Source organism: Gadus chalcogrammus, chromosome 18, assembly GCF_026213295.1.
Source record: "Gadus chalcogrammus isolate NIFS_2021 chromosome 18, NIFS_Gcha_1.0, whole genome shotgun sequence".
Taxonomy (NCBI): Eukaryota; Metazoa; Chordata; class Actinopteri; order Gadiformes; family Gadidae; genus Gadus; species Gadus chalcogrammus.
The window spans coordinates 7,229,666-7,253,259 of record NC_079429.1 but is presented as its reverse complement, the minus strand read 5'-3'; the positions used below and the strand labels follow the sequence as shown (position 1 = coordinate 7,253,259).

General features: G+C 48.3%; 5 protein-coding genes across 5 annotated transcripts in view; 1 reads left to right on the top strand and 4 right to left on the bottom strand.

The window, feature by feature from the left end:
- Positions 1 to 1,678, bottom strand: part of LOC130371100 (sulfotransferase 1C2-like) — a 3,866-nt gene extending 2,188 nt beyond the window's left edge. Inside the window, exons 1-2 of the mRNA XM_056576742.1 lie at positions 1,462 to 1,678; positions 202 to 334 (exon numbers count right to left, since the gene is read on the bottom strand). Of these exons, the coding sequence (XP_056432717.1) occupies positions 202 to 334; positions 1,462 to 1,648 (320 nt within the window). The 5' untranslated portion in view covers positions 1,649 to 1,678. The remainder of the gene's footprint in view (positions 1 to 201; positions 335 to 1,461) is intronic.
- Positions 1,679 to 1,888: 210 nt separating this feature from the next.
- On the bottom strand, positions 1,889 to 8,282 carry LOC130371099 (sulfotransferase 1C1-like). The gene is made up of 7 exons (XM_056576741.1): positions 7,841 to 8,282; positions 6,582 to 6,710; positions 5,701 to 5,798; positions 4,967 to 5,093; positions 2,731 to 2,825; positions 2,422 to 2,602; positions 1,889 to 2,309 (listed from the first exon to the last, which is right to left on the bottom strand). The coding sequence occupies exons 1-7, from the start codon at positions 8,025 to 8,027 to the stop codon at positions 2,197 to 2,199; spliced, it is 930 nt and encodes a 309-aa protein (XP_056432716.1). The 5' UTR covers positions 8,028 to 8,282; the 3' UTR covers positions 1,889 to 2,196.
- A 70-nt stretch (positions 8,283 to 8,352) lies between these two features.
- Positions 8,353 to 12,185, bottom strand: LOC130371762 (uncharacterized). Its single transcript, XM_056577624.1, has 11 exons — positions 12,133 to 12,185; positions 11,798 to 11,871; positions 11,523 to 11,607; positions 11,243 to 11,366; positions 10,821 to 11,052; positions 10,280 to 10,388; positions 10,171 to 10,202; positions 9,685 to 9,784; positions 9,516 to 9,578; positions 9,341 to 9,433; positions 8,353 to 9,189 (listed from the first exon to the last, which is right to left on the bottom strand). Exons 2-11 carry the CDS (start codon positions 11,851 to 11,853, stop codon positions 9,061 to 9,063), a joined length of 1,023 nt encoding a protein of 340 aa, XP_056433599.1. The 5' UTR covers positions 11,854 to 11,871; positions 12,133 to 12,185; the 3' UTR covers positions 8,353 to 9,060.
- A 452-nt stretch (positions 12,186 to 12,637) lies between these two features.
- Positions 12,638 to 18,035, top strand: LOC130371876 (tectonic-3-like). The gene is made up of 14 exons (XM_056577744.1): positions 12,638 to 13,248; positions 13,340 to 13,454; positions 13,556 to 13,653; positions 14,266 to 14,384; positions 14,521 to 14,629; positions 14,736 to 14,848; positions 14,990 to 15,028; positions 15,284 to 15,358; positions 15,498 to 15,617; positions 15,702 to 15,800; positions 15,912 to 16,015; positions 16,213 to 16,363; positions 16,638 to 16,772; positions 17,081 to 18,035. The coding sequence occupies exons 1-14, from the start codon at positions 12,882 to 12,884 to the stop codon at positions 17,318 to 17,320; spliced, it is 1,884 nt and encodes a 627-aa protein (XP_056433719.1). The 5' UTR covers positions 12,638 to 12,881; the 3' UTR covers positions 17,321 to 18,035.
- LOC130371875 (protein MTO1 homolog, mitochondrial-like) lies at positions 17,392 to 23,310 on the bottom strand. The gene is made up of 13 exons (XM_056577743.1): positions 23,154 to 23,310; positions 22,735 to 22,947; positions 22,419 to 22,618; positions 22,046 to 22,166; positions 21,615 to 21,913; positions 21,207 to 21,319; positions 20,633 to 20,823; positions 20,184 to 20,314; positions 19,692 to 19,896; positions 19,235 to 19,406; positions 18,758 to 18,867; positions 18,265 to 18,422; positions 17,392 to 17,717 (listed from the first exon to the last, which is right to left on the bottom strand). Exons 2-13 carry the CDS (start codon positions 22,931 to 22,933, stop codon positions 17,535 to 17,537), a joined length of 2,082 nt encoding a protein of 693 aa, XP_056433718.1. The 5' UTR covers positions 22,934 to 22,947; positions 23,154 to 23,310; the 3' UTR covers positions 17,392 to 17,534.
- Positions 23,311 to 23,594: the final 284 nt, after the last annotated feature.

The window sequence follows — 23,594 nt, the reverse complement described above, 5'->3', positions numbered from 1 at the left end:
CATCATCATCATCATCATCATCATCATCATCATCATCATCATCAGCTCTCTACATGATGTCAGTACACTGAATGACACACATGAACAGACATGTAGTTGTACAGACAGACAGACAGACTGTCAGCCATAAAGGTAGGCAGAAAGGTAGCTGTCAGACTGTAAGTGAGACAGACAGGTAGCTGAGAAGACACACACAGGCACAGACCTGAGGGACAATGAGGAGGAGAGAAATGCTCCAGGAAGGGCATCCTGACGGCAACGGGCGCGCGCCGGCAGACCTCCTGGTCTCCATCGTTGAGAAGCAGGTCCACGATCTCCTGGGTCCACGTGGTGCCTGCACACAATAATAGAAATACCCTAATTGTGTTTAATTATACATAAATATATATGTGTATATAAATATATATGTATACAATATTCTGTATATATTTTCCTCCAATATTTCTCTTTATTTATCCCTTGATACCTTGATACAATATATACAGAATTTGGAGTCGCGATGACTGTTGTTACCGGTCACAACTGTAGATAACAAGTTATCGATAAAATCACGGTATCTTACACTGCTGTAAACGCACAGCAGTGTAAGATACCGTGATTTTATCACAGATCACATTCTCAGGGAGTGAGTTCCAATCAGCTACATTTCTTTGGCTGAAGATACAGGTTGTTAAAGGAAACTCTATTTCCACTTTTATTCAAACACAAACACAAATAGTTTTGCAGCCTCAACAAATACATATACAAATGGAAATACTGGGCTCTATGCACATCGCTAGGGCCTAGTCAGTGTATATTCATAAACAACATATCTTTTGTAAACGATTCACAGGTTGCATTATAATGTAGTCTCCACTGTGTCTGTCTGTCATGTGAGTGGAAGCTGGTCATGTGACCGCCTCCAATAGCCAGAGTCAAACAGAAAGCAAAACTAACTTCAGGATTTTCGTTTTCTCTCCCTCCGCCCCTGATCCTGTCGTGATTCAGCACATCTATTCACACTGTTGTGCAATACATTGTTTACTCAGTATTACATATCAGTACACAGACCTTAATGTTGTATTTCTAGGTCTGGGAATGAGCAGACAGCATGTAGAAAGAGTCAGGTCACGTATACTTGAGATATTATTGCATGTAACTCAGCTGTGGTCAGTTCATAGTTCGTATGTTGGGTGCGGAAAGATTGAAGAAGTCCCTGGATTTGTCTTTTGCCCTCTCACAAATGCCTTCTGCGAAGCCTTTATTCAGTCAAAGGCTAATGTTTACAACTTGTTTTTATTGAACCCCAAACCAGCAGTGAGTACAGAGTGTCTTCCTTCTTTATTTTGGCGATACATTTGAAGTCGTATATTTTATCAACCTTTATTCAACCTTGCTCGATTCAATGGCATGTTGCTTATGGCAATCTTTAGTTTAACCCTGTGTCCTGACAAGACTTGAGTGTGGTCTGTGATGCAATACCTGCTTTAGGGTAGGTGGCGATGAGCAGGTCCGAGGGGTGGTCCTCGAAGGCAGAGATACTGTCCCAGTTAGTGGCAATGTGGTTCCTGAGGGGGACCCCCTGGACTGAGATCAGGGGGAACCGGCTAATGGACCCCCCTGCCTCCTGGATGGAGCCAGAGTGCGAGACAACCCTCTTATCTGACATGGCTGCTTTGAAAGGAGTCTAGAGCTCTGTACAGACCGTCTGGGTCGGATCTCTCCTTCTGCAGTAGATCTCAATCTTGCCCCACAATGTCTCCTTCGAGTCCGTCCTATCCCTACAGCTCTGGGTGTTTCTTAGGTTCCTACGTGAACAGAAAGGGGTAGAGTTGTTCCTTTAGGTTGCAGGCAGAGCCCAGACAGGTAGTGTGGGGAGCAGTGGAAGGACCGTACGTATCCCAGAACCTTCACAACACTTGACAATAGTTTTGTACGTGTAATTATTTATAGCAGAGAGTCCGAGAGGGCGGGACAACACACACAGTCCACAATGAAACAAAAACAAAACAGCCACAGATGGAATGCATTACATCAGTCACTGTACTATCACTCATTCACCAACTACCACTATCATTCACTCACTGTCAAACTCACTCTACCACTCGGCGAAAGGACTTCAAATCAAATGAATTGGTTGCATAGTAAGTCTTTGTTGATCAATAAGGGTCTGAGCTGGTCTGAGGGTCATCATGGTGACAGTAGCAGAGGGTCCGGTCAGATGCTGGTCCTGAAGGGGATGTTGCTGCCCTTCATCTGTTTTTCATAGTCTTCATCAAACACCCTGGACTGCTCCTGGGTGAAGTGGTTGTTCCAGTCTCCGACCTCGCCTGGCAGGGAGACGGAGAGACCACCAACTTAGGATAACACAGCAGATACCCTACCCTCATCATCATATCACATCTCATCTGATAATAACACATCATATATCATCCGACAGACCTTTCCTCATGAAGGGGGAGATGGACTGGTCGAACACGGGCACGGGGATGAAGGTGTAGTTAACCATGGGGTTCTCCTTCATCGCCTTGAAGGACGTCAGCTCCACGATGCGGCTGATGACATCATCAGGGAGGGACTTGCCTAGGTAGCGCATGATGCGCTCCACCTCACGCCGCGGGTTCTGACAAAAAACAAAACAACACAAAGTTGAACAGGAGGAGGGGGGGGGGGGGGGGGGGGGGGGAGAAGACCAGGAGGAGAGAGGAGAGGAGCAAGAGAAGAGGATGTGGAGGTGAAGAAGGTACCTACCTCCTTCATGTCTTCGTAGAAGAGGTAGAGGATGTTGTTTTTCTCTCGTTCCTTCCAGTAACCTTTGACATGGTCGTACCAGGACCCCCACGCCACTGGGGGGTGGACCGTGAACGCATCCACAGGTTATAAAGGAGCAGGTAGGGGTGAGACAGTAAAGGGACCGGCCATTAAGGAGCAGGTAGGGGTGAGACAGTAAAGGGACCGGTCATTAAGGAGCAGGTAGGGGTGAGACAGTAAAGAGACCGGTCATTAAGGAGCAGGTAGGGGTGAGACAGTAAAGGGACCGGTCATTAAGGAGCAGGTAGGGGTGAGACAGTAAAGAGACCGGTCATTAAGGAGCAGGTAGGGGTGAGACAGTAAAGAGACCCGTCATTAAGGAGCAGGTAGGGGTGGGACAGTAAAGAGACCGGTCATTAAGGAGCAGGTAGGGGTGAGACAGTAAAGAGACCGGTCATTAAGGAGCAGGTAGGGGTGAGACAGTAAAGAGACCCGTCATTAAGGAGCAGGTAGGGGTGAGACAGTAAAGAGACCGGTCATTAAGGAGCAGGTAGGGGTGAGACAGTAAAGGGACCGGTCATTAAGGAGCAGGTAGGGGTGAGACAGTAAAGAGACCGGTCATTAAGGAGCAGGTAGGGGTGAGACAGTAAAGAGACCCGTCATTAAGGAGCAGGTAGGGGTGAGACAGTAAAGAGACAGGTCATTAAGGAGCAGGTAGGCGTGAGACAGTAAAGAGACCGGTCATTAAGGAGCAGGTAGGGGTGAGACAGTAAAGAGACCGGTCATTAAGGAGCAGGTAGGGGTGAGACAGTAAAGAGACCCGTCATTAAGGAGCAGGTAGGGGTGAGACAGTAAAGAGACCCGTCATTAAGGAGCAGGTAGGGGTGGGACAGTAAAGAGACCCGTCATTAAGGAGCAGGTAGGGGTGAGACAGTAAAGAGACAGGTCATTAAGGAGCAGGTAGGCGTGAGACAGTAAAGAGACCGGTCATTAAGGAGCAGGTAGGGGTGAGACAGTAAAGAGACCGGTCATTAAGGAGCAGGTAGGCGTGAGACAGTAAAGAGACCGGTCATTAAGGAGCAGGTAGGGGTGAGACAGTAAAGAGACCGGTCATTAAGGAGCAGGTAGGGGTGGGACAGTACTGAGACAGGTGATCAAGAAGCAGATAGGGGCTAAACAGTACAGAGACAAGTGATTAAGGAGCAGGTAGGGGTGAGACAGTGAATACAGTGACAGGCCATTCTGGAGCAGGTAGGGGTTAGACCAGGGATGGGGCGCGCGGGCATGTGGCCCGCGGCCCGCATGCCCACTCAGCCTGCACATAATAATAAAAAAATAATAATAAAAAAATAAAAAAAATTATAATAATAATAATAATAATTGATCGAGTTACAGAAAACTCGTTCAAGAAAGATGAGAAGAATTCATAGAATTCAAAGGCAAACCCATGCGTCTAGTTTGCTTAGAAGCGATATCAGTCACTAAAGATATCCACTTAAGTCGCCACTACAACTACTACAACTGCTTGTTGGGTTTGAGTTCATTGAGTTGTTGCACTTAATGTTGGGCCACGGTTTTTCAGTTTTTTGACTTCATTGAATGATGATGTATGTGAGCCCTTTGCACGGATAAAAATACTGACCATTCATGTGGCTGTTTGAGCATGGAAAACATGAAATGAATGTATGTTGGTTCAATTAACATACCGTGCATAGGTTATGATTCTGGACGATTTTTTAGGTAGTGGCCATCGCCAAAATGCACCAGAATACAGGAAATCATCTACCAAATTCAAAATTATGTAGCTTCTCTCAGCTCACGTATAGTTGAAGTGTGCAGTCATGTGCCCCTCCGATGGTTATGATAAAAAACGTGGCCCTCTTTATCATGAAAGTTGCCCATCCCTGGAGTAGCATCATCATCACTGCCAGCTGACATCAAACGCCTTGCTAGAGAAAAACAGTTCCAGCCATCACATTAGGTGAGTCTAGAAATGCAGCAAACATGAGGCTTAGTAACACAGCAGTTATAGACTTTTTTTGTCTTTTTTTTCATCTTTAGTTATGTGTTCATAATGGTACGGCCCTCTGAGGACTTTGGAAAAATTGAAATGGCCCTTGATGTGAAAAAGGTTCCCCACCCCTGGGTTAGACAGTTGAAACAGACACCGGTTATTAAGGTGCAGGTAGGGGTCAGACAGCAGAAACACAACAATAATTTAGGAGTGGATTCTCACATTTTCCCTCCATGAACTTGGGGATGTAGGAGTCCCAGGGACCGGGCTCCGGCTGGGTCAGGTTCATGCGGTCGAAGTGAAAGTAGCTGACCAGGTTGTCCTTGGCGTTGCGAGCCACGTAGATGGTCTGGGTTCAGAGGAGCCAGAGGTGAGGAGGGGGTGAGGAACATCTCCCCTCCACAGGGAACATCTCCAAAAGGTGCATTCACAACCACCCCACAGCATACGGTGGTAAAACACCTCACAACTATTCATAATCTACAAGGTACAAGATCGTTTATTGCATTATACACAATGGAAACATAGTTTGCACTGGGCAGTGAAATTCTTTGCAAAAAAATGTGCAAGTTCCCTTCACACCAAATATGCTTAAAATAAATTAGATGAATAAACTAAACTACTAAAAAAAAAAAATCTGTACAAAGAGCAGAATTTTGATCTATCTAAGCTAAAAGTATCCTAGTAACACACCGCATCAAGGGGTGGAGTCATGAGTGATAACAACTTGGACACAATTACAACGGCATTGTACTCCTACTCTACTCCTGAATTCTCCACTATCCCAGTTTGAGGAAAGGGAGGAACAACTTATAGCGTTGGATGGTTTTCTGAAGATTCAGCATAGTTCTCTAGCTTACATTTATAATGAAACCACAAAACATTGAGGCAGATTTTTACAGATCCTGGGGATCCCTTGTGAGTTTAGAGTTAAATGAGTATAGGCTTAAACTTACCTTGCATTTGTTCTTCCAGAATCCCTGAGGGACCAGTTGGAAGGGAAGGTGGGTCTTAATGACCCTTGGGGGGGGCATCTCCTTCAAAAGGTCCAGACCTAGACCACATCATCAACATCATCTTCAACATCATCATCATCATCATCATCATCATCATCATCATCATCATCATCATCATCATCATCATCATCATCATCATCATCATCATCATCATCCTCCTCCTCCTCCTCCTCCTCCTCCTCCTCCTCCTCCTCCTCCTCTCTCTTCATCATTTCAGTACACTCTGCTTTTCTCTCAATTCACAGACAGGCAGACAGGCAGACAGGCAGACAGGCAGGTACCGACCCGAGGGCACATAGGCAAACACAAACGGGTACAGAAAAGACCCGTTGGTAGAGAATCACACACTGGAACAGACATGTAGACCTAGAGGCAGCCAGTCAGACAGACGGGTAGATTGGTAGACAGATGGACAGAATGACACACTGGAACAGTCGTCCAGACCCTCAAGGCAGCCAGTCAGACAGACGGGTAGTTTGGTAGACAGATAGACAGAATGACACACTGGAACAGTCGTCTAGACCCTCAAGGCAGCCAGTCAGACAGACGGGTAGTTTGGTAGACAGATAGACAGAATGACACACTGGAACAGACATGTAGATGTAAAGACAGACATTCAGACAGACAGGTAGCTGTTGAGACGGACAGCCAGTCAGCAAGAAACTTAAGCAGATAGGTATCTGTCAGACTGGCAGGAGGACAGAGAGGTAGTTTGGAAGACAAACAGGAACACAGACTGAATGACACACAGCAGCAGACATGTAGCTGTACAGAGAGACAGGTAGACAGACAGGTGACTGTGGAGACGGACAGGTACTGACCCGAGGGGACGGGAGGCGGAGAGAAGATTTCCAGGAAGGGCATCCTGACGACGATGGGCGCACGGTGGCAGACCTCCTGGTCTCCATCGTTGAGCAGCAGGTCCACGATCTCCTGGGTCCACGTGGTGCCTACACACACACACACGCACACACGCACACACACACGCACACGCACACGCACACACACACACACACACACACACAAACACACACGCACACACACACAAACATTTATACTAAACAACCCAACACACATATTATACCAAACACACACACATTCTAGTACACAACGCACACACACACACACTCACACTCACACTCACACACACACAGGAAACTATACCTCACACAGATCCATTTGACTAAATAGCCAAATAACCATAAAACACTCATTGTGCTCATTAAGATACTGAAGACAATCCCACTGCCTAGTCACTGTATATTCATAAACAACAAATATTGTGTAAATGATTCACAGGTTGTATAATAATGCAGTCTCCACTGTGTCTGTCTGTCATGTGAGTGGATGCGGGTCATGTGATCCCCTCTGATCTCCAACGGCAAACAGAGTTTATCACGCAGATCTTGAGTTCATCTGATTACTGAAACTAACTTCAGTATTTTTGTTAGCTCTCACTCTGCTAAGAAAGCCACCCAGGATCCTGTGATGATTCAGGACACCTATTAGCGCTGTGGTCAGATTTTCTGTTCACTCAGTATTACATATCAGTACACAGACATTAATGATGTATTTCTAGGGTTTGGAACGAGCCGGATGCATGTTGAAAGAGTCATCACTCTTACTACTCATGCATGTAGAGATACGACTGCATGCAGCTGCGGTCAGCTCATTGTTAGTTTATTAGCATGCTGTTGGAGAGTTAATAGGTCTCTGGCTTTGTACTTTGTTCTCTCACACCTTCCTTCTGCCAAGCCTTTATTCTGTCTAATGCTAATGTTTACCAGTTGTTTTTATGAACCCCAAACCAGCACTTGCTTATTTTGCAGATACATCAGAAGTCGTATATACTTACCAACTTTTAGATTGTAATGATATTTATATTTGGTCATTTTGCTGGGTATAGCTTTTACATTGTGTTTAGTTTAACTTCAAGTCGATACCATGTTGCTTATGGCTTTCAGGTGTACAGTCTTTACATTTCAAAACATAAGGTAGCCGGTGCCTCATCTTAAGCATTTCAGCGCTCTGTTTAATCCAGCATCCTGACCAGACTTGAGTGTGGTCTGTGATGCAGTACCTGCTTTGGGGTAGGTGGCGATGAGCAGGTCCGAGGGGTGGGGCTCGAAGGCAGAGATGCTGTCCCAGTTGTCCGCGATGTGGTTCATGAGGGGGACCCCCTGGACTGGGATCAGGGGGAACCTGCTCATGGACCCCCCTGCCTCCAGGATGCAGTCAGAGTAGGAGAGAACCCTCTTCTCTGACATGGCTGCTCTGAAAGGTGAACCACGGTGGCTCAGAGTCTAGAGCTCTGTGCAGACTGTCTGGGTCGGGTCTCTCCTTCTGCTGTAGATCTGTCTTCCTCCACAATGTCTCCTTCTAGTCCGTCCTATCCCTACAGCTCGGGGTGTTTCTCAGGCTCTAACGTGACCAGAAAGGGGGAGAGTTGTTCCTTTAGGTTGCAGGCGGAGCCCAGACAGAGAGGTCTGGGAGCAGGGGCAGGGACTTATGCAACCCAGAACCAGCGCAACACTCAACAATAGTATCGTACGCAGAACCAGTTATAGCAGAGAGCCAGAGGGGGCGGGACCATGAGCACATTCCACAAGGAAAAGCCAACAAAACGGACACAGCTGGGATACATTACATGGGGCACATTCGTATAGCTTGATCCAACGTTATGGCTTTGTTCAACATTAACTTTATTTAAAAAAGTCCATCTTTCACTTTATAAAACATTATGACATTGTTTGAACATAACATCTTTAACTTTATTAAACTTTACAACTTTATTCAACATTATGACTCTGTTAAACATTACACTTTTAACTATATGGAACATTACAATTTGAACTATATACAACAACATGACTTTGCTAAACATTACAACTTCAGAAGAAACCCAGGGCAATGATGTTGTATAATGTTATACATTTTATCTTTACATGACATTATATAAAGTCATATTCTCATTAAAGTGGCAACATACAGACTGGCTGTTGACTGGGCCTGGACTTTGTGTTCAGCTTGGTGCCAACCGGGCACCAATCAAATTGAAGTACACATAACCCCAGATTCACTTTATTTACTCTGTGTGTGTGTGTGTGTGTGAATGTGTGTGTGTGTGAGTGTGCATGTGTTTGTGTCTTTACCTATGCTTAAGTGAGAGCATGTGTCAGTGTTAGTCTCAACGTTGGGTATGTAATGCAAAGCCCAAATTAAAAATGTTAGTGCACTTCAGAGATCAGAGTTTTTTTATTTCTCGTAGAAAAACACCTGCATGTTGCCATGGAAACCCTTCTAATTGCGGTGATCTAGAATGTAAACGGACGACCCTGATGATCCAGCGATTAGACCCGACCGCTTCCCACTCGCACACACAGAGGTGGAGTAGACGGGAGAGTCCAGACCACACAGCTGTCCCACTGTCTGGAGGAGGAGAGGGGAGGGGAGGGGGGAGGGGAGAGAGGGAAGAGGAGGGGGGAGGGTACAGGGAGCTAAGCGATATGTGTGTATTATAGCAGTAAAGAGAACAGTCAAATGAGGAGATAATATATCCACGTAGCATTTAAATATTTACCTGGAGGCTGTGGCGACTGATGACGTAAAGCGTGTTGGCCTGACACCCTCCGGCGACCATGTGATCCTCCCCCAACCAATGGCACGAGTAGATCTGGAGAAGCCAATCATGTCATCTGTTGCAGCGTTGTGGAGCGGTAGAGGAGAGGGAGCGAAGGGATGGCGTGGGGTTTTACCTTACTGTCTTGCACGGGGTGAGAGACGTCACACACCTTCCTACCTGAGCCATAGTCCCAAACCTATCACACACAAAGACTCACAAATATAAATAAATATACATTTATATATCGTGTATATAAATATAAGACACTAGATATTCCCAGTTTTGAGCTGGTGAACTCTGACCTCTAGGGAGTCGTGGGTCCTCCAGGATCCTGACAGGATTTGTCTTTTGGAGGCGTCAATATGAAGTGCGTCACCACACACATGTGGACCCCCGATCCTCCTGTAACACACACACACACACACACACACACACACACACACACACACACACACACACACACACACACACACACACACACACACACACACACACACTTCAGATCCTGCACACACACACTCCTCGGGATCCGCACACACTAAACGCTGGGGTGCAGGGTGGTCTAGTGGTTAGAGCGTTTGACCCCCAGCTGAGAGGTTCCGGGTTTTAACTCCAATGCCTGCATTCTACCTGTAGGCCTGCTTGAGCCACATGCCCCCCGCCCCTACCTGCTCCCTAATGACCGCTCTTTGAATTCAGCCCGTCGCTTTGGATAAACTAACTAAATAGCAAATAGCAACAGGAAGCTGCTAACCAGAAGCTGCTGACGGAAATGAGTTAGGTCTTACCTAATGGCCTGCTCTTGCCTGCTGTCCCAGAACTGCGGGGGACACACAGAAGGAGAGGGTCAGTGAAACGCCTGACACCTGGTGCGGAGACCTGAAGAATTCCCCTCACTTGTATGGTGTTGTCCCAGCCAGCGGAGATGAACTCTGTCTCCCGCTCGGGGTGAAAGGTCACAGCAAACACCCGTGAACGGTGGCCATCCATGATGGTCCTGCAGGAGCTGAGAAAAAAGGTGAGGGGTTACCCGACAAGTGAGGGGTTTCCTAAAGATATAAAGGTATGGGGTTACCTGTACAGGTGTCCTGTTAGCTGTAGATACAGGGGGGGGGGGGGGTGGTACCTGTAAAGGTATGGTGTTACCTAAATATACAGGTATGGTGTTTACTTCAAGTGTGGTGTCAGCTGTAGATACCTCTGTCTGTGGTACCTCTTAGATACAGATGTGGTTTAACCTGTAGATACAGGTGTGGTTTTAACAGTAGATACAGGTGTTTTAGCTGTAGATACATGTGAGGCATTAAAGCAGTGATGTTAACTGTAGATGGAGGTGAGGTGTTGCCTGTAGATACAGCACTGGTTTTTAGATGTAGTCACGGGTGAATTGTAAACTGTACATGGAGGTGAGGTGTTACCTGTACAGGTGTGTTCTTACCTGGCCTTGCAGGTGAGGATGCTCTGATGCGTGCGCAGGTCGTAAAGGTGGACGGTGGAGTTGGAGCAGCCCGTGGCAGCTCTCTCTCCGGAGGGCGACACTGCCAGACAGAGGGTCTCTAACTTTGAGCCCTTCTCCACATCCGCGGGGTCCCACAGGCCACTGGCCTCCTTGAGGTTCCAGAGACAGTCCCCGCCCCAGGGGTACCAGCACCTCACACTGCCTGTCGCATCTGGGGGTCCAGGGCCACCGGCCAAGCACATGTTGAACACATTTGTTTCATTACATTGATTGGCCATACTGTTGTTCCATTGATCGGTCTGAGACTGAGCCAAAGAACGTTAGTCCGGGGTTCAATCCCCACCGAATCAGTTTTAACACCAGAACAACCACAGAGGGTGTAGAGGAGGGTCAGTTCTCACAGGCGGCCAGCAGGAGGCAGTGGGAGTCTGAGCTGGAGATGAACCTCAGACCAGTGATTGGCATTCTGAGCCTGCTGGAGTCCTTCAGGGTAAGGATCTGGTCTCCGGTGTCCGGACTGTACACCTGTACACACACATTCACCCTGTCGGCACCTGGACACTCGTTCACCTCCGGCAAACACATTCGCCCGCTCACTGCTCGTAGAGATATTTACCCTTTAACCACCAATAAAGTAATTCACCCTGTCATCACTAGCAGAGTCAATCAGTCACCACTGACCTTGATGGCACCATCACTCAACCCTACAGCCAGTAGGGAGCCATCTTTGTTAAACTCACATCTCGTTACATCCTGCCCACATTTCCTGGGGAAGGGGGGGAGGGAAACAAAACAATTCAGTTTGTAGCCTCATTTAAATTTGATAAAAATTCAATCATATGTTTACTAAATACAATAACATCATTATTATTATTATCGTATGGATAGTTATACATGCACTAAGCAATTATTATTTGGACTTTGAATAAGCTGTTGAGTAAATGAAGTAAACAGACAGCTCAGAGTGGAAACGCAGATCTCCTTCCACGGTTGGCTGGTTCTGCTCCGACATGATGGTGATGGTGGACTTCTGCTTTCCCAGACAAGAGGAGAAACTAACTAAATTGAACATCAAATAAACCAAATATATTTGTTGTCTTTACCATACTTAAATAATCAAAACCCGACGACCAAACGTCATGTTTTGATTATAATAGCTAAACTAAACTAAATCACGTAAGTTTGGGGAAAAGCTAGACAGACACGCTCGAAAGGGCAATTACACACGTAGAAATACTTAAGTTAGATCATGAGTATCAATACTTCATTCAAAATCCACGTTGTAACTTACATCTACTGCTTTCTTTATTGTCTCCAAATACTTTCTTTGCAGTTAAAAGTCATGAAGAAACCGACCGAACGTTGCTTAGCAACCCCTCTTCCTAACAACACTACGCGTGTTTGATTTGTAACTTATTTTTAACATGATACAAAATACAAAAAAAATCTTTATTTTTTATATTGCGTCGCAATTTATGTATACTTTTTTATTTGTGAATATTCTATTCGAATATTTAATATTAGAAGATAACATCTTGTAGGTTAATTTGTGATAGAGAAGCCGATAGTCTGCAATGAGAAGATGACAACGTAGAACGAGAAGGTGAAATAAAATTGACAGAATTGTTTACATTATGTGACAAAGATTTATTAAGTCAATTATTCCGTTTTCTCGGATTTATCAGGAGGTGGAACCATGTGTGTAAGGCAGATAGCGGCAGGGCACCGAACAACGTTGCATATCTTTCCATAGAAACGGAAGTTAAAATTAAAGCTTCTTCCTTGGTAACCCGAAGCTCCTCCTCCGCTCTGTAATTCACACATGCAGTACTCCATAATATTTACAATAGTATCGTTTTAGTTAGTTTTTATGCACGGCTTATATATAATCGCATACAATACAAGCGCTAAATGAGCATTAGCCAGCCGGAGTTTGCGCTAACCAGCAGGGTGCACTATAGCATTAGCAGCCAGCTAGTGTAACTTCTGGTGTAAATACTAATAATATTCAGACTGGTGGGTTTCTTATGATGTGAGGACATGTCGTCCCCTTGTTGGCGCCGTTCACTCCATATATTTATGCTAGTATGTCTTCGCTTGACAAACGCGGCAACAGAGTCCAGGCCGACTACAGAACAGACTCCTAGCGGCACCCCGACGACAGATGGTGGGACGTTTAATCAGACATCCCCTGCTCCATGGGGTCCCACGACCCCGGCTCCGCTGGGTCTGACGACGAAAGACCAGAGCGGATTCGACCCTACAAGCAGCAGTACCACCGAAGGGACTAACGGCGACTCCAACTTTACTGCGACCACCAACCAGACTGACTCTGAGGCTCTGGTCACTGTGCAGATCCCCACAGAGCCCACCTCCCCAACCAGCGTGCCCGTGGTGCTACCAGACGGTAAGACAGAAGGGACATGCTGTGTATTGACTTCACAAGCCCCATCGCTATTCTTCCCTGGCAGGAACTCAAGTCTGCCCTCTCCTTTCAGTGTGCCTCTGTGATCTCAGCCCAGAACTGTGTGATATCGGCTGCTGCTGTGACGTGCTTGACTGTGGTGTCTCTGATCTAAACTCCGTGTTCAGTGGATGCCCCAAGAAAACCAGGTAGGTGTGCCACTGCTGTAGCTGTGACAAATGAATAGAGGAAAGGTCTTTAAGTCGGTGTTGTGATTATTTTTCTAAATAAACACCCTGATGGTCTAAAGGTCCGGGGCGTGTGTGGAGGACTGGCTGTTGTTCCGCTCCAACGTGGACCCGGCGCTGGTCACTCGGATCGATGGCCTGTTCTGTGTCCGCCCTCCAGGTGAGTCCTCAACCCTCTGCACCACTGGGGTCTCCAGACTCAGAAAGACAGGGAAAGACCAGCTATTCTTGGAACCACCAGCCAGGCCGGGGTCCAAGAGCCATACTGGGTCACAATCTGTGTTCAGTTCTGCCCCTCAAAGCCACTCTCTAAGCCTTTCTTTCTTTCTTTCTTTCTTTCTTTCTTTCTTTCTTTCTTTCTTTCTTTCTTTCTTTCTTTCTTTCTTTCGTTCTTTCTTTCTTTCTTTCTTTCTTTCTTTCTTTCTTTCTTTCTTTCTTTCTTTCTTTCTTTCTTTCTTTCTTTCTTTCTTTCTTTCTTTCTTTCTTTCTTTCTTCTTCTTTTTCTCTCTCTCCATCTGTTTGGTTCTCACTCTACCCTTGTCTCCCTCTGTCACTCTACACAGCCCACTCTTGGTCCCCATCTCTCTCTTGGCCTCTCTCCTCCTGCCTCTACTCAATTAAATTCAAAAGCCTTTATTGGCATGGAAAACGTATATTCAAAATATAGAATTAGAATACAATCCTCAAATACTCGATGGAACCCTGATGTAGAGGGGTTTATCTTCGTGTGTGAACCTGATAACGATACTGTACCTCCCCCCCATGTCTGTAGACAATGGAACGATCCGCTCAGCTCCATCTCTGGCTGCAGTCCCAGCACTGGGAGACTCCTACCGGTTCTCGGGGCCCGAGCCTCTTGCCACCAAGCCCCACAGCAGGCCCTTCTACAGGGTAACACACACACACACACACACACGCACACGCACACGCACACACAGGCACACGCACACGCATTCACACTCAAACACACACTCTGGAGGATAAACCCGCAGACACTAAATGACCCCCATCTGTGTGTCCGTCGCAGGTTGATGATGTCATCCAGACGTATTACTCCACATTGTCACTACGGGGTCTCCTCCGCCAGCCCTCTCCAGGGGCAGGAAGCGCTTTCTGTGTGGACAGGAATCCAGCAAGTAAGGGAACAGCTTTAGCAATGGGTTGGATGGCCAGATAGAGTGTGGGTCAGCGAGTGTGCATGGGGACTCCAGCATCATCTGTGTTTGTGTTGTGTTTCTCCAGAGTTCCTTAGGTCCTCGGTGGTCTCCTGCACACGTGTGGTCTCTGCGAGCTCCTGCACCACCGACCCGGCCCTGCGAGCTTCCTCCTACTACTCTGATCTGAAGCTGCTCAGGGTACTCTCTCGTTCTCTCTCTTACTCACTGTTTCTCTCTTTCCCTATCTCTGTTTCTCTCTCTCTCTCTCTCTCTCTCTCTCTCTCTCTCTCTGTCTCTGTCTCCGTCTCCCCCATTGCTTACCTGCTGTTCTCCTTCTAGCTCCCAGTGGCAGAGTCTGAGCAGCTGGTCGACATGTTGGTGAGTCTGAGTACTACATTATACCATTGAGGCACGACAGAAGATATTATATTCAAGATTAAATTAGAGTGAGTCACTATGGTAGAGACTATATTTCATCTCATGAGTCACTATGGTAGAGATTATATTCTTCTATAAATCATTATGGTAGAGATTATTTTCTAGAGAAACAGGAGCTGAAGCGCCAAGTAGAGCTAGGAAGCACGCTTCGTAGTAGTATCACAGTTCCATCCAACCCAGAACGTGTGCTTCTAGGTCCCAGTGACCCCGCGGTCGTCATGGCCGGCGCCCAGCAGCCTCAACCAATCCTGTCTCAACGTGGTGTCCAGGGTCAGTGGGAGGAGCTTTTCCAACCCTTATACAACCCCAATATCTTTACAGCAAACCAGGAGAGTAATTGTACATGATGTAAGTGATATGATGTGTTGTGACGCGTGTATGGGGTTGTCCGACTGTTTCTGGCGGCCAGGTGGAGCTGGTGGTGGGCTTCACAGAGAGAGGGGAGCTGACATACGCTTCGCTGTCGGTGGTCTTGGCTGACGTTGGGGTGGACCGGTTTCTGTCCCAGACCCACTCCCTGCGCTTCGAGGTATGATCCAAGACCCTCAAATGACCTTTCTCCTAACCTCTGACACGCACCAACCTTATATGGTCTCACTTCCTCTCCCAACAGCTAGCCACGCCCCGCCCCACCCCGGCAGGACCAATCCCTGCCGTCGGCCTTCCGATGGCCTCGCCTGTGTTTGGTCGTTTTAAAGATTCGGTGGAGCCAGTATCCTTTCACCGTCGCCATATTCATGGTTGTGAAATATATATTGGGTTTGTTGATTCATAAAGCACTTTCATAAGCCAACAAGGGCTGTCTACCTTGACCCGGGTTCAGATCACAGTGCTGGGCGTCTCCGAGGGAGGAGAGTGTTCCACTGACTACAGCAGACGCTCCCCTGTCCTCTTCCCCCGCAACACCATCACCGGCTGCTTCTTCAGGTGCTGTTGGTCTGGAGCTCTGGGTGGAGATTGCTGGTTCAAGAGTCAGATTATGGGTGTAGCAGTGTGTATAATCCAGTACTGTATATGTAGAACTCAAGAGAGGAAGATGTGCAGACTGCGGGTTTGAAACAATCCAAAAATTATAAAATTATTATATTATTTTCACGTATGGTCCATTCCCCCCCTCTCTCCAGCTCTGGGTCTGGGGTCTGCTCTGAGCTCAGGTCCCAGCTCTACCAGGTCCTTCAGGCTGAGGTCTCTCCAGAACTGCTGGCCATGAGCTGGGGTGCGGAACCAGCCTGGACCAGGGTCCTTCTCCAGGACTGCCCCCCCGCCAACCCTGAGGTACACTCCCACCATCGAAACAACAACCAACCACTGTAAAACATGTGGTCATATTAACATATTTCAAGGAGATGAGAATTAAGACTTCATGGCTGGGAAACAGCTTCTGGAATTCCCAATATAATAAAATAAGTGACCTGATATATTGAGTTGCATTTCTATTTGAGCCCCTTTTTATATACCATACTAATAAAATACCTCTTGAAGTATGTCCTAGTGTGGTAACAAACTGCAGACTTTTCAACAAGTATTAAGCACCCTCTCTCGTACTCAGGAGAGCTGTGAGACAGGCTGCACTCTGCCGCGTTCTCTCTCCATCAAGGTTTTGTGGGCGCGGCTTGGCTGGACAGACCTGCCCCAAAACCACATCCTGGGAGCCAAGTATACGTTCCAGTGTGTGAAGGTCAAGGTAGGATCCACGACGCTGCAATGCTTTCATCCCTGAATCCTCGGCCAATAAGGTCTTGAGGAAAAACTGAGATGGTTAAAGGGTGGCATGCGTTACCTAAACGATGCTTAAGGTTTAGCTTTTACCTTAAGGATGAGTCAGGTTTAGATGTTGTTTTAGGGATGCTTAAGCTTAAGGTTTTAGATTAAGGATGCTTATTGTTAAGGTGATACTTAAGGTCTAGATGTGTGCTTAAGGATGTTTAAGGTCCAGATGTAACTTTAAGGAGCCCAGCCTCAACCATGTCCTGTTCTTGCTGTTCTCCGTAGTGTTCCTCGTCCTTCTCTCTGACCCTGAGCTCTGAGGTGCGCTTCGCCGACACCACCGCGTACCACCCACCCCCCCGGGCCCGACCCCAGCCCACCTGGAGGCTCCCGTTCGGCTTCTTCAGCCGCGGAGTGGACGAGCTAGACGGCCACACTGCGTCTGACGGAGGAGCTTGGGGCGTGGTCAGACCCAGCTCCACCCTGACACTGGTCCTGATGACCACCATGCTCTTAGTGGGGTAGAGGTCTCCGCCCGTGGACCCCCACGGACTAGTTGACCCCTTTATGGTTTGACTTGATGGGAGTGGACCAGAGGTCGTATTCATTTGTCACATTAGAGAATTTCAAAGATGTTTTTTACAAGTTAAAAAAAACAGCATAATTTATTTTTGTACATTTTGTAGGATAAAAATGTTTGAGGGTTATATTGTCTTTGTTGTGCTAGAGCGAGGTTAGGTTAGGACACAGCTCCGGCTCTCTCTCCCCCCTCACTAGGCTCCGGTCCAGAGGGTTTCTTATGGGCCCTGGAGTGCTGGTTGTGGATGATCTTGTTCTGGTTGTTGTTCTTCTGCGTGACGAAGTTGAGCAGATGGACGATGGCTGCCGGCGTCATCCCGGGAAGACGCGTCGCGGCACCGAGCTGAAGGGAAAAACGGGATGCGTTACTGATGCCAATCAATACGAGAGCCTCCCACCCACAATGATAGACAAACCAACTGGGAATGAGCAAGACACAAGTCATTTTAGGTAAAGGCTTGGGGAAAAAACGGATCTGAATGAATGTCTCCTGCCTCAGTTATGATATAACTGAACATAAAAGGGAAAATAAACTATGAAAAAATACAATGCTGACAACACATTCAGTTTCTACCAAAGATTTGTATTAAAAATGGTATATTAAAACCCATATTATCACACTGTTTCGGCATCCATTTAATATTCTCTTCTCGTCCAGAATGGAAGCAACCAATGAGCTTCCACTGAACACTAAACTCCTACAGGAATAGCGCCACCTCTAGGAAAAACTGGTCACTGCAACAACCATCTCAGATTGGCTCAAGTGGGTGCCAGATGTTGTCAGCATCTACTGACAAGCATGTTATTGCAAGCTAAAAGGTGAATGCTTTGTGTTGTGTGAAGTGAAATTGGATGAAGAAAAAGCTGATCCAACTAGGTCAGGAACTCACGGTAGTGGGTCGGACTCGGTCCAGGATCTCGCGGACCTCATTGGACAGGGACACGGGCAGGGAGAGGTAGTCCAGGTCTGGAGAGAGATACATCCCCTCCTCCCTCTGGATCCTCTGGATCTCCTTCTTCTGGAGCTCACAGTGCGGGCGGTACACAGCTAGGAGACAGCCACAACAGGTTAGCTAAACGGCTAGAAGACAGCCACCATATGTTAGCTACATGGCTGAGAAACATGTCAGCCACATGGCTAGCACACAGGTACATCATGGTCACTACAGGCCAGCACATACTGTATGTTGGCTACACCACTAGCATACAGAAACCAGCTGTTGGCTACATGGCGGGCAAACAAGTTCGAGGCACAGATTTTCTGTCCTGTGAAATATTGTATTTTGGGTAATTTTGAAAGCTGAATGCCTATCTCTGTAGGAGTGTTATTACGATTCCAGTATAGCTTCCATTTTCCCCGAAGAAGTCGGGTTATTTTCCTACCTTCTATCTTGAGTCTTTGGGAGAACTCCAGGAACGGGCCAAGGGATTCTGGGAGGGCGGCGGCCAGATCGTCGTAGGTGAAGTCGTTGTACTGCAGCAGCTCCGTGGCCCTGGAGAAAGAGACAACCCTTAACACCCCCTTCGCTCAACCAACCAATCACAACGCGGCCACCAGAGCGTCCACCTGAGTAGGGGTTCCCAGCCTTCATACCGTGAACCACCGGCGGATGTACTTTTGGCCCAGCACACCAAATATGTTCACATCCTCTGTGAGTATCATTAGCATGATCCATAACATTTTACAATGTGTATTGTTCATCAATACAGTATTCCCCCCCCTTTTCAGTATTCCCAATATACTGATGATCAGTACGCTTGCAAAAGACATGCAGTCATGCATCTATACAGTATCTCTGAAATAAAGGGCTGATTGAGGCCATCTTGGCCACGATCCACCTTGGAACCCCTGTGTCTTACGTGAGGGTTCCCCCCTTGTTCTGGCTGATGCTGCTGGTCTCCAGGGTCTTCCGCCAGTCCCTGGGAGACCGGGACAAGGAGCCCAGCGTGGCAAAGGCCTCCTCAAGACCCTCCTTCACACGCACCGCCTCGTTGTAGCGCTGGGCCGACACGCAGCCCACCTCCTCGAACCCTGGGGGTCAATACAGCAGAAACACCGGCTAGAAACACACTCTAGGTAATAATATAGCAGCTCTTGGTGTCCACCAGTTGAAGACTGGTTGTACTGGGCAGCTCCTAGTCTTCACCGGTAGAAGACTGGTTGTACTGGGCAGCTCATAGTGTCTACCAGTAGAAGACTGTGGTTGTACTGGGCAGCTCCTAGTCTCCACCATTGGAAGACTGGGGTTGTACTGAGAGTGTATTGTCTACAAACTTAGCATGAATAGAGTGTAAGCCCGTCAGTATGTGTGCTCACCCTTTAGTGTGAGCCGGAGGTCTGCGTTGTCGGGTCTCAGCAGGGTTCTGAACTCCGCCCGGCTGGTGAACATGCGGTAGGGCTCGGTCACTCCCCGGGTCACCAGGTCATCGATGAGCACACCGATGTAGCTCTCGGTCCGAGACAACGCCAGGAGAGGGGCCGCCAGCGCAGCACGGGCCGCGTTCACACCTGCCCACAGACCCTGCGCACACACAACAAATGATCATTCAGATCATCCAATCCATAGAAAGCAGAATGTTTTAATATGCTAAACCTCAAACATGAATTAAATAATGATGGAGTTTAAAGGGGCAGTCAAGTGCAAAGCAAATTGAAACCAGTTAAACAGATTCTGGAAAACTATTAAAGAAGGCTCCCGCTGTGATTGGCCGGTCTCTTTGTCATGGCCCCTTGCACCTGATCCGATGGTGAGAACTACAACACAGGGCTTAGCTAGCAAGGGTTGAGAAGGAAGACTTTACCACAGACCTGAGCGGCAGCCTCTTCGTAACCCGTGGTCCCGTTGATCTGGCCAGCGAGGAAGAGGCCCTGGGTGGTCTTCACCTGCAGGGAGGGGCAGAGCTGGGTCGGGCAGACGTAGTCGTACTGCACCCCGTACCCTGGGAGACCAGAGGGGGACGGCAGACGCATGGTAAGAAAGAAGTTTGATGGTAGGGAGGAATTCGCGCCGTAGTGGACAGGTACCAGTTGTTCAGTATGGTGATGCTAGCAATGGTTGTGCCTTGCGTGTCATAGTGGACAGGTAACAAGTAAGCAGTATTGTGATGGTGGTGATGAATGTCTGTCGTAGTGGAAAGCTAACAGGTGTGCTGTATGACGAGGATAGTGATGATCGTGATGAATGTGTGTATTGCAGTGGACAGGTGTGTGTGCTCTGCTGATGATAGTGATGAAGGTGTGTCGCACTGGACCGTTACCAGGTGTGCTGATTTCCACGCGGTGCAGGGCGGGGATCTGTCTAAGGAGGCGGAGCTGCATGTCAGGGGGCATGGTCATGGAAAGACCCTGGGGGTACAGGAGGTTGGAGGTCATGCCCTCCGGCTCCAGCCACACCTGGTGGCTCCGCCCTGGAAACCGTAGGACCCGCGACTCGATGGAAGGGCAGTACCTGACCACACACACACCTGAGGTCAACCACTACAGTACCTGACCCCACACACACCTGAGGTTAACCACTAAAGTACCTGACCACACACACACCTGAGGTTAACCACTACAGTACCTGACCCCACACACCCCTGAGGTTAACCACTACAGTATCATGACCACACACACACCTGAGGTTAACCACTACAGTACGTGACCCCACACACACCTGAGATTAACCACTACAGTATCATGACCACACACACACACCTGAGGTTAACCACTAAAGTACCTGACCAAACACACACACCTGAGGTTATCCACTAAAGTACCTGACCACACAGACCTGATGTTACCCACCACAGTACCTGATCACACACACCTGAGGTTAAGTAGTTGCCATACCTGGGTCCTTTTGCGTCCTCCTGAATGTGAGAATTGTCATCGAGACTCTCCATGACAACGCGGTCCACTCCCGGCGTGGTGCGCACCAGGTAGCAAGGCAGCTGCTCCTCTGGCTGTGAGCAGGAAGGCAGGGGATCACCACCAACACCCAGATATATGGCCGACCTACCTAAACTACAGTGGACAGTACGAACCTACCTGTATGATGTAGACACTTGTACGCAGTAGTGCATTGTGGGGCATGTGGGAGAAGTTTGACTAGTTTGGCTGCCATTTTGTCAACGCGAACATCTCCTTTTAATTTGTATATCGGGGCCTTAATGATGTAATGGAGGTCCTGATCATCTTGATTTCCTCTTTATGGAGGGCTGGGTAAGGGGGGGTGGGGGTGTTGACAAGGGGCCTCACCTTGCAGTGTGTGTGTGTGTTGAGAAAGCTGAAGGGGGTGGGGTGCTGGTCCGGGGGATGGAGCGTAGCCAGGGTCAGATCCACAGAGTCCTTCAGGATGCGGGGCGGGGTCCCGGTGCGCAGGCGGCCCACCTGCAGGCCCAGGGTCTCCTTCAGGGTCCTGGACAGACCGGAGCTGGACGGGGGATCCCCAATGCGGCCTCCCGGTGAGCTGGTCTGGCCCAGGAACAGAAAGCCGGACAGGAAGGTTCCCGTCGTCAGAATCACCGAGCTGGCCTCCAGCGGGGGGGCATGGCCGGCTGTGGGAGGGCACAGATGAAGGAGGGAGTGGAAGGGGGAGAGAAGGGGGTGGGGGGGGGAGAGAGAGCAGTTAATACAGAGTAAGTTTAGTCCCAGCTCTGTCCAATATGTTTTAGAGCTCCCTCTCCTACCGAGGCGTATCCCGGTCACTCTGTGGCGGCCGGGTCTCTCCGGGTCCACCTCCTCCTCCACCAGCAGCTCCTCCACAGACCCCTCCATGACCTCTAGCCTGGGGGTCGCCAGGAGCTCAGCCTGATAAGGGGGCAGAGGGAGGGAGAGAGAGATAGAGATATAGATATAGATTACATACACAATAAGGACTAGGGAGAGGGTTCAATCCACTGGACATTTTGCGATTCTTTCTGAACCTTGGGGCGTGGCGACCGAGTGTTCTGGTTGCTACGGGCATCATCATCAACGGGCCTGGTTGCTAGGTAGTCTGGTTGTTAGGAGAATCCCCCCAATGTTGTGGTTGCTAGGTAGACTGGTTGCTAGGGCCGTCACCTGGATGAAATCTCGGTAGCGCTGGCGGTCCAGCTGGGCGCGGGGCCCCCATACTGCGGGGCCCTTGCTGCGGTTCAGGACCGAGAAGTGGATCCCGGCGCGATCCCCGGCCCGGCCGCACAGACCGTCCAGTGCATCCACTTCACGCACCAGCTGGCCCTTGCCCACTCCCCCCAGGGACGGGTTACAAGACAGGGCTCCTGCAGGTTGGGGACACAACCCTGGGTTACTTCAAAGGGAGTACGCCTGTCATGTAGGTACAGTTCATGCCTCATTGTGAGCGACCAGGGAACTTCACAGGGAACTTCTCTATTACCGATGGTGTCTATCTTCTGGGTGACCAGCAGCGTCTCTGCGCCCACCCGGGCCGCTGCCGCCGCTGCCTCGGTCCCCGCATGTCCTCCGCCGACCACAATGACGTCATACCGCCGGTGTATTGCTCGGTAACCGGCAGGGGCCCGGGACACCCTGGACAACCCGTTGCGGAGCGAGCTCCACCATTTCCGCGTCAACATGGGGGGTAACGCGACTGTCAGACAGGGAGGATAGGAGTGTAATAGACATGTTTAGATTGAGAATCTGACCGGGTCTACAATACAGAGGCACGGGGATTAATAAGAATTATGCCTGATCATTTACAGAAAACGGTTCAATGCCCAGTCCATAAAACCTAAAGTTAGCAAATCTATCTATTCTGAACTGTCCATTAAACCACACTAAGCAATACATACTTACAGGTTCACCTGTGTTAAATTGTGAATGAATCGGCGTATATCAGTTACAATCCCGTCAGACAACCAGATGAATACATTGTGAAAGCATGACCCCTGCAGAATTTACAAAACAACCACCGTGGCCGCAAATCCCGTACGGAGGTCGCCATTACTATAGCGTGAAGCCGTAATAACCGGAGTACTTACGCACGGACAATTCATACATGCATCATTTACAGTCTGAGTTCCCACCTAGGCTCCATCTTTATTATGATAATGAAGTAGCAGCTAGTTATGGTCAATAATATTATAAGGAGAGTAATCAGAAGCATGACAAAATAAAACGATTATTGGTAATATGAGTATAGGTTGTCGGCTAAAATTACGAATGGTGCCACGTGTACAGTACAAAATAACCCCCCTTTTCACTACAAATGTCAAATCTTCATAAATGTGATTGATT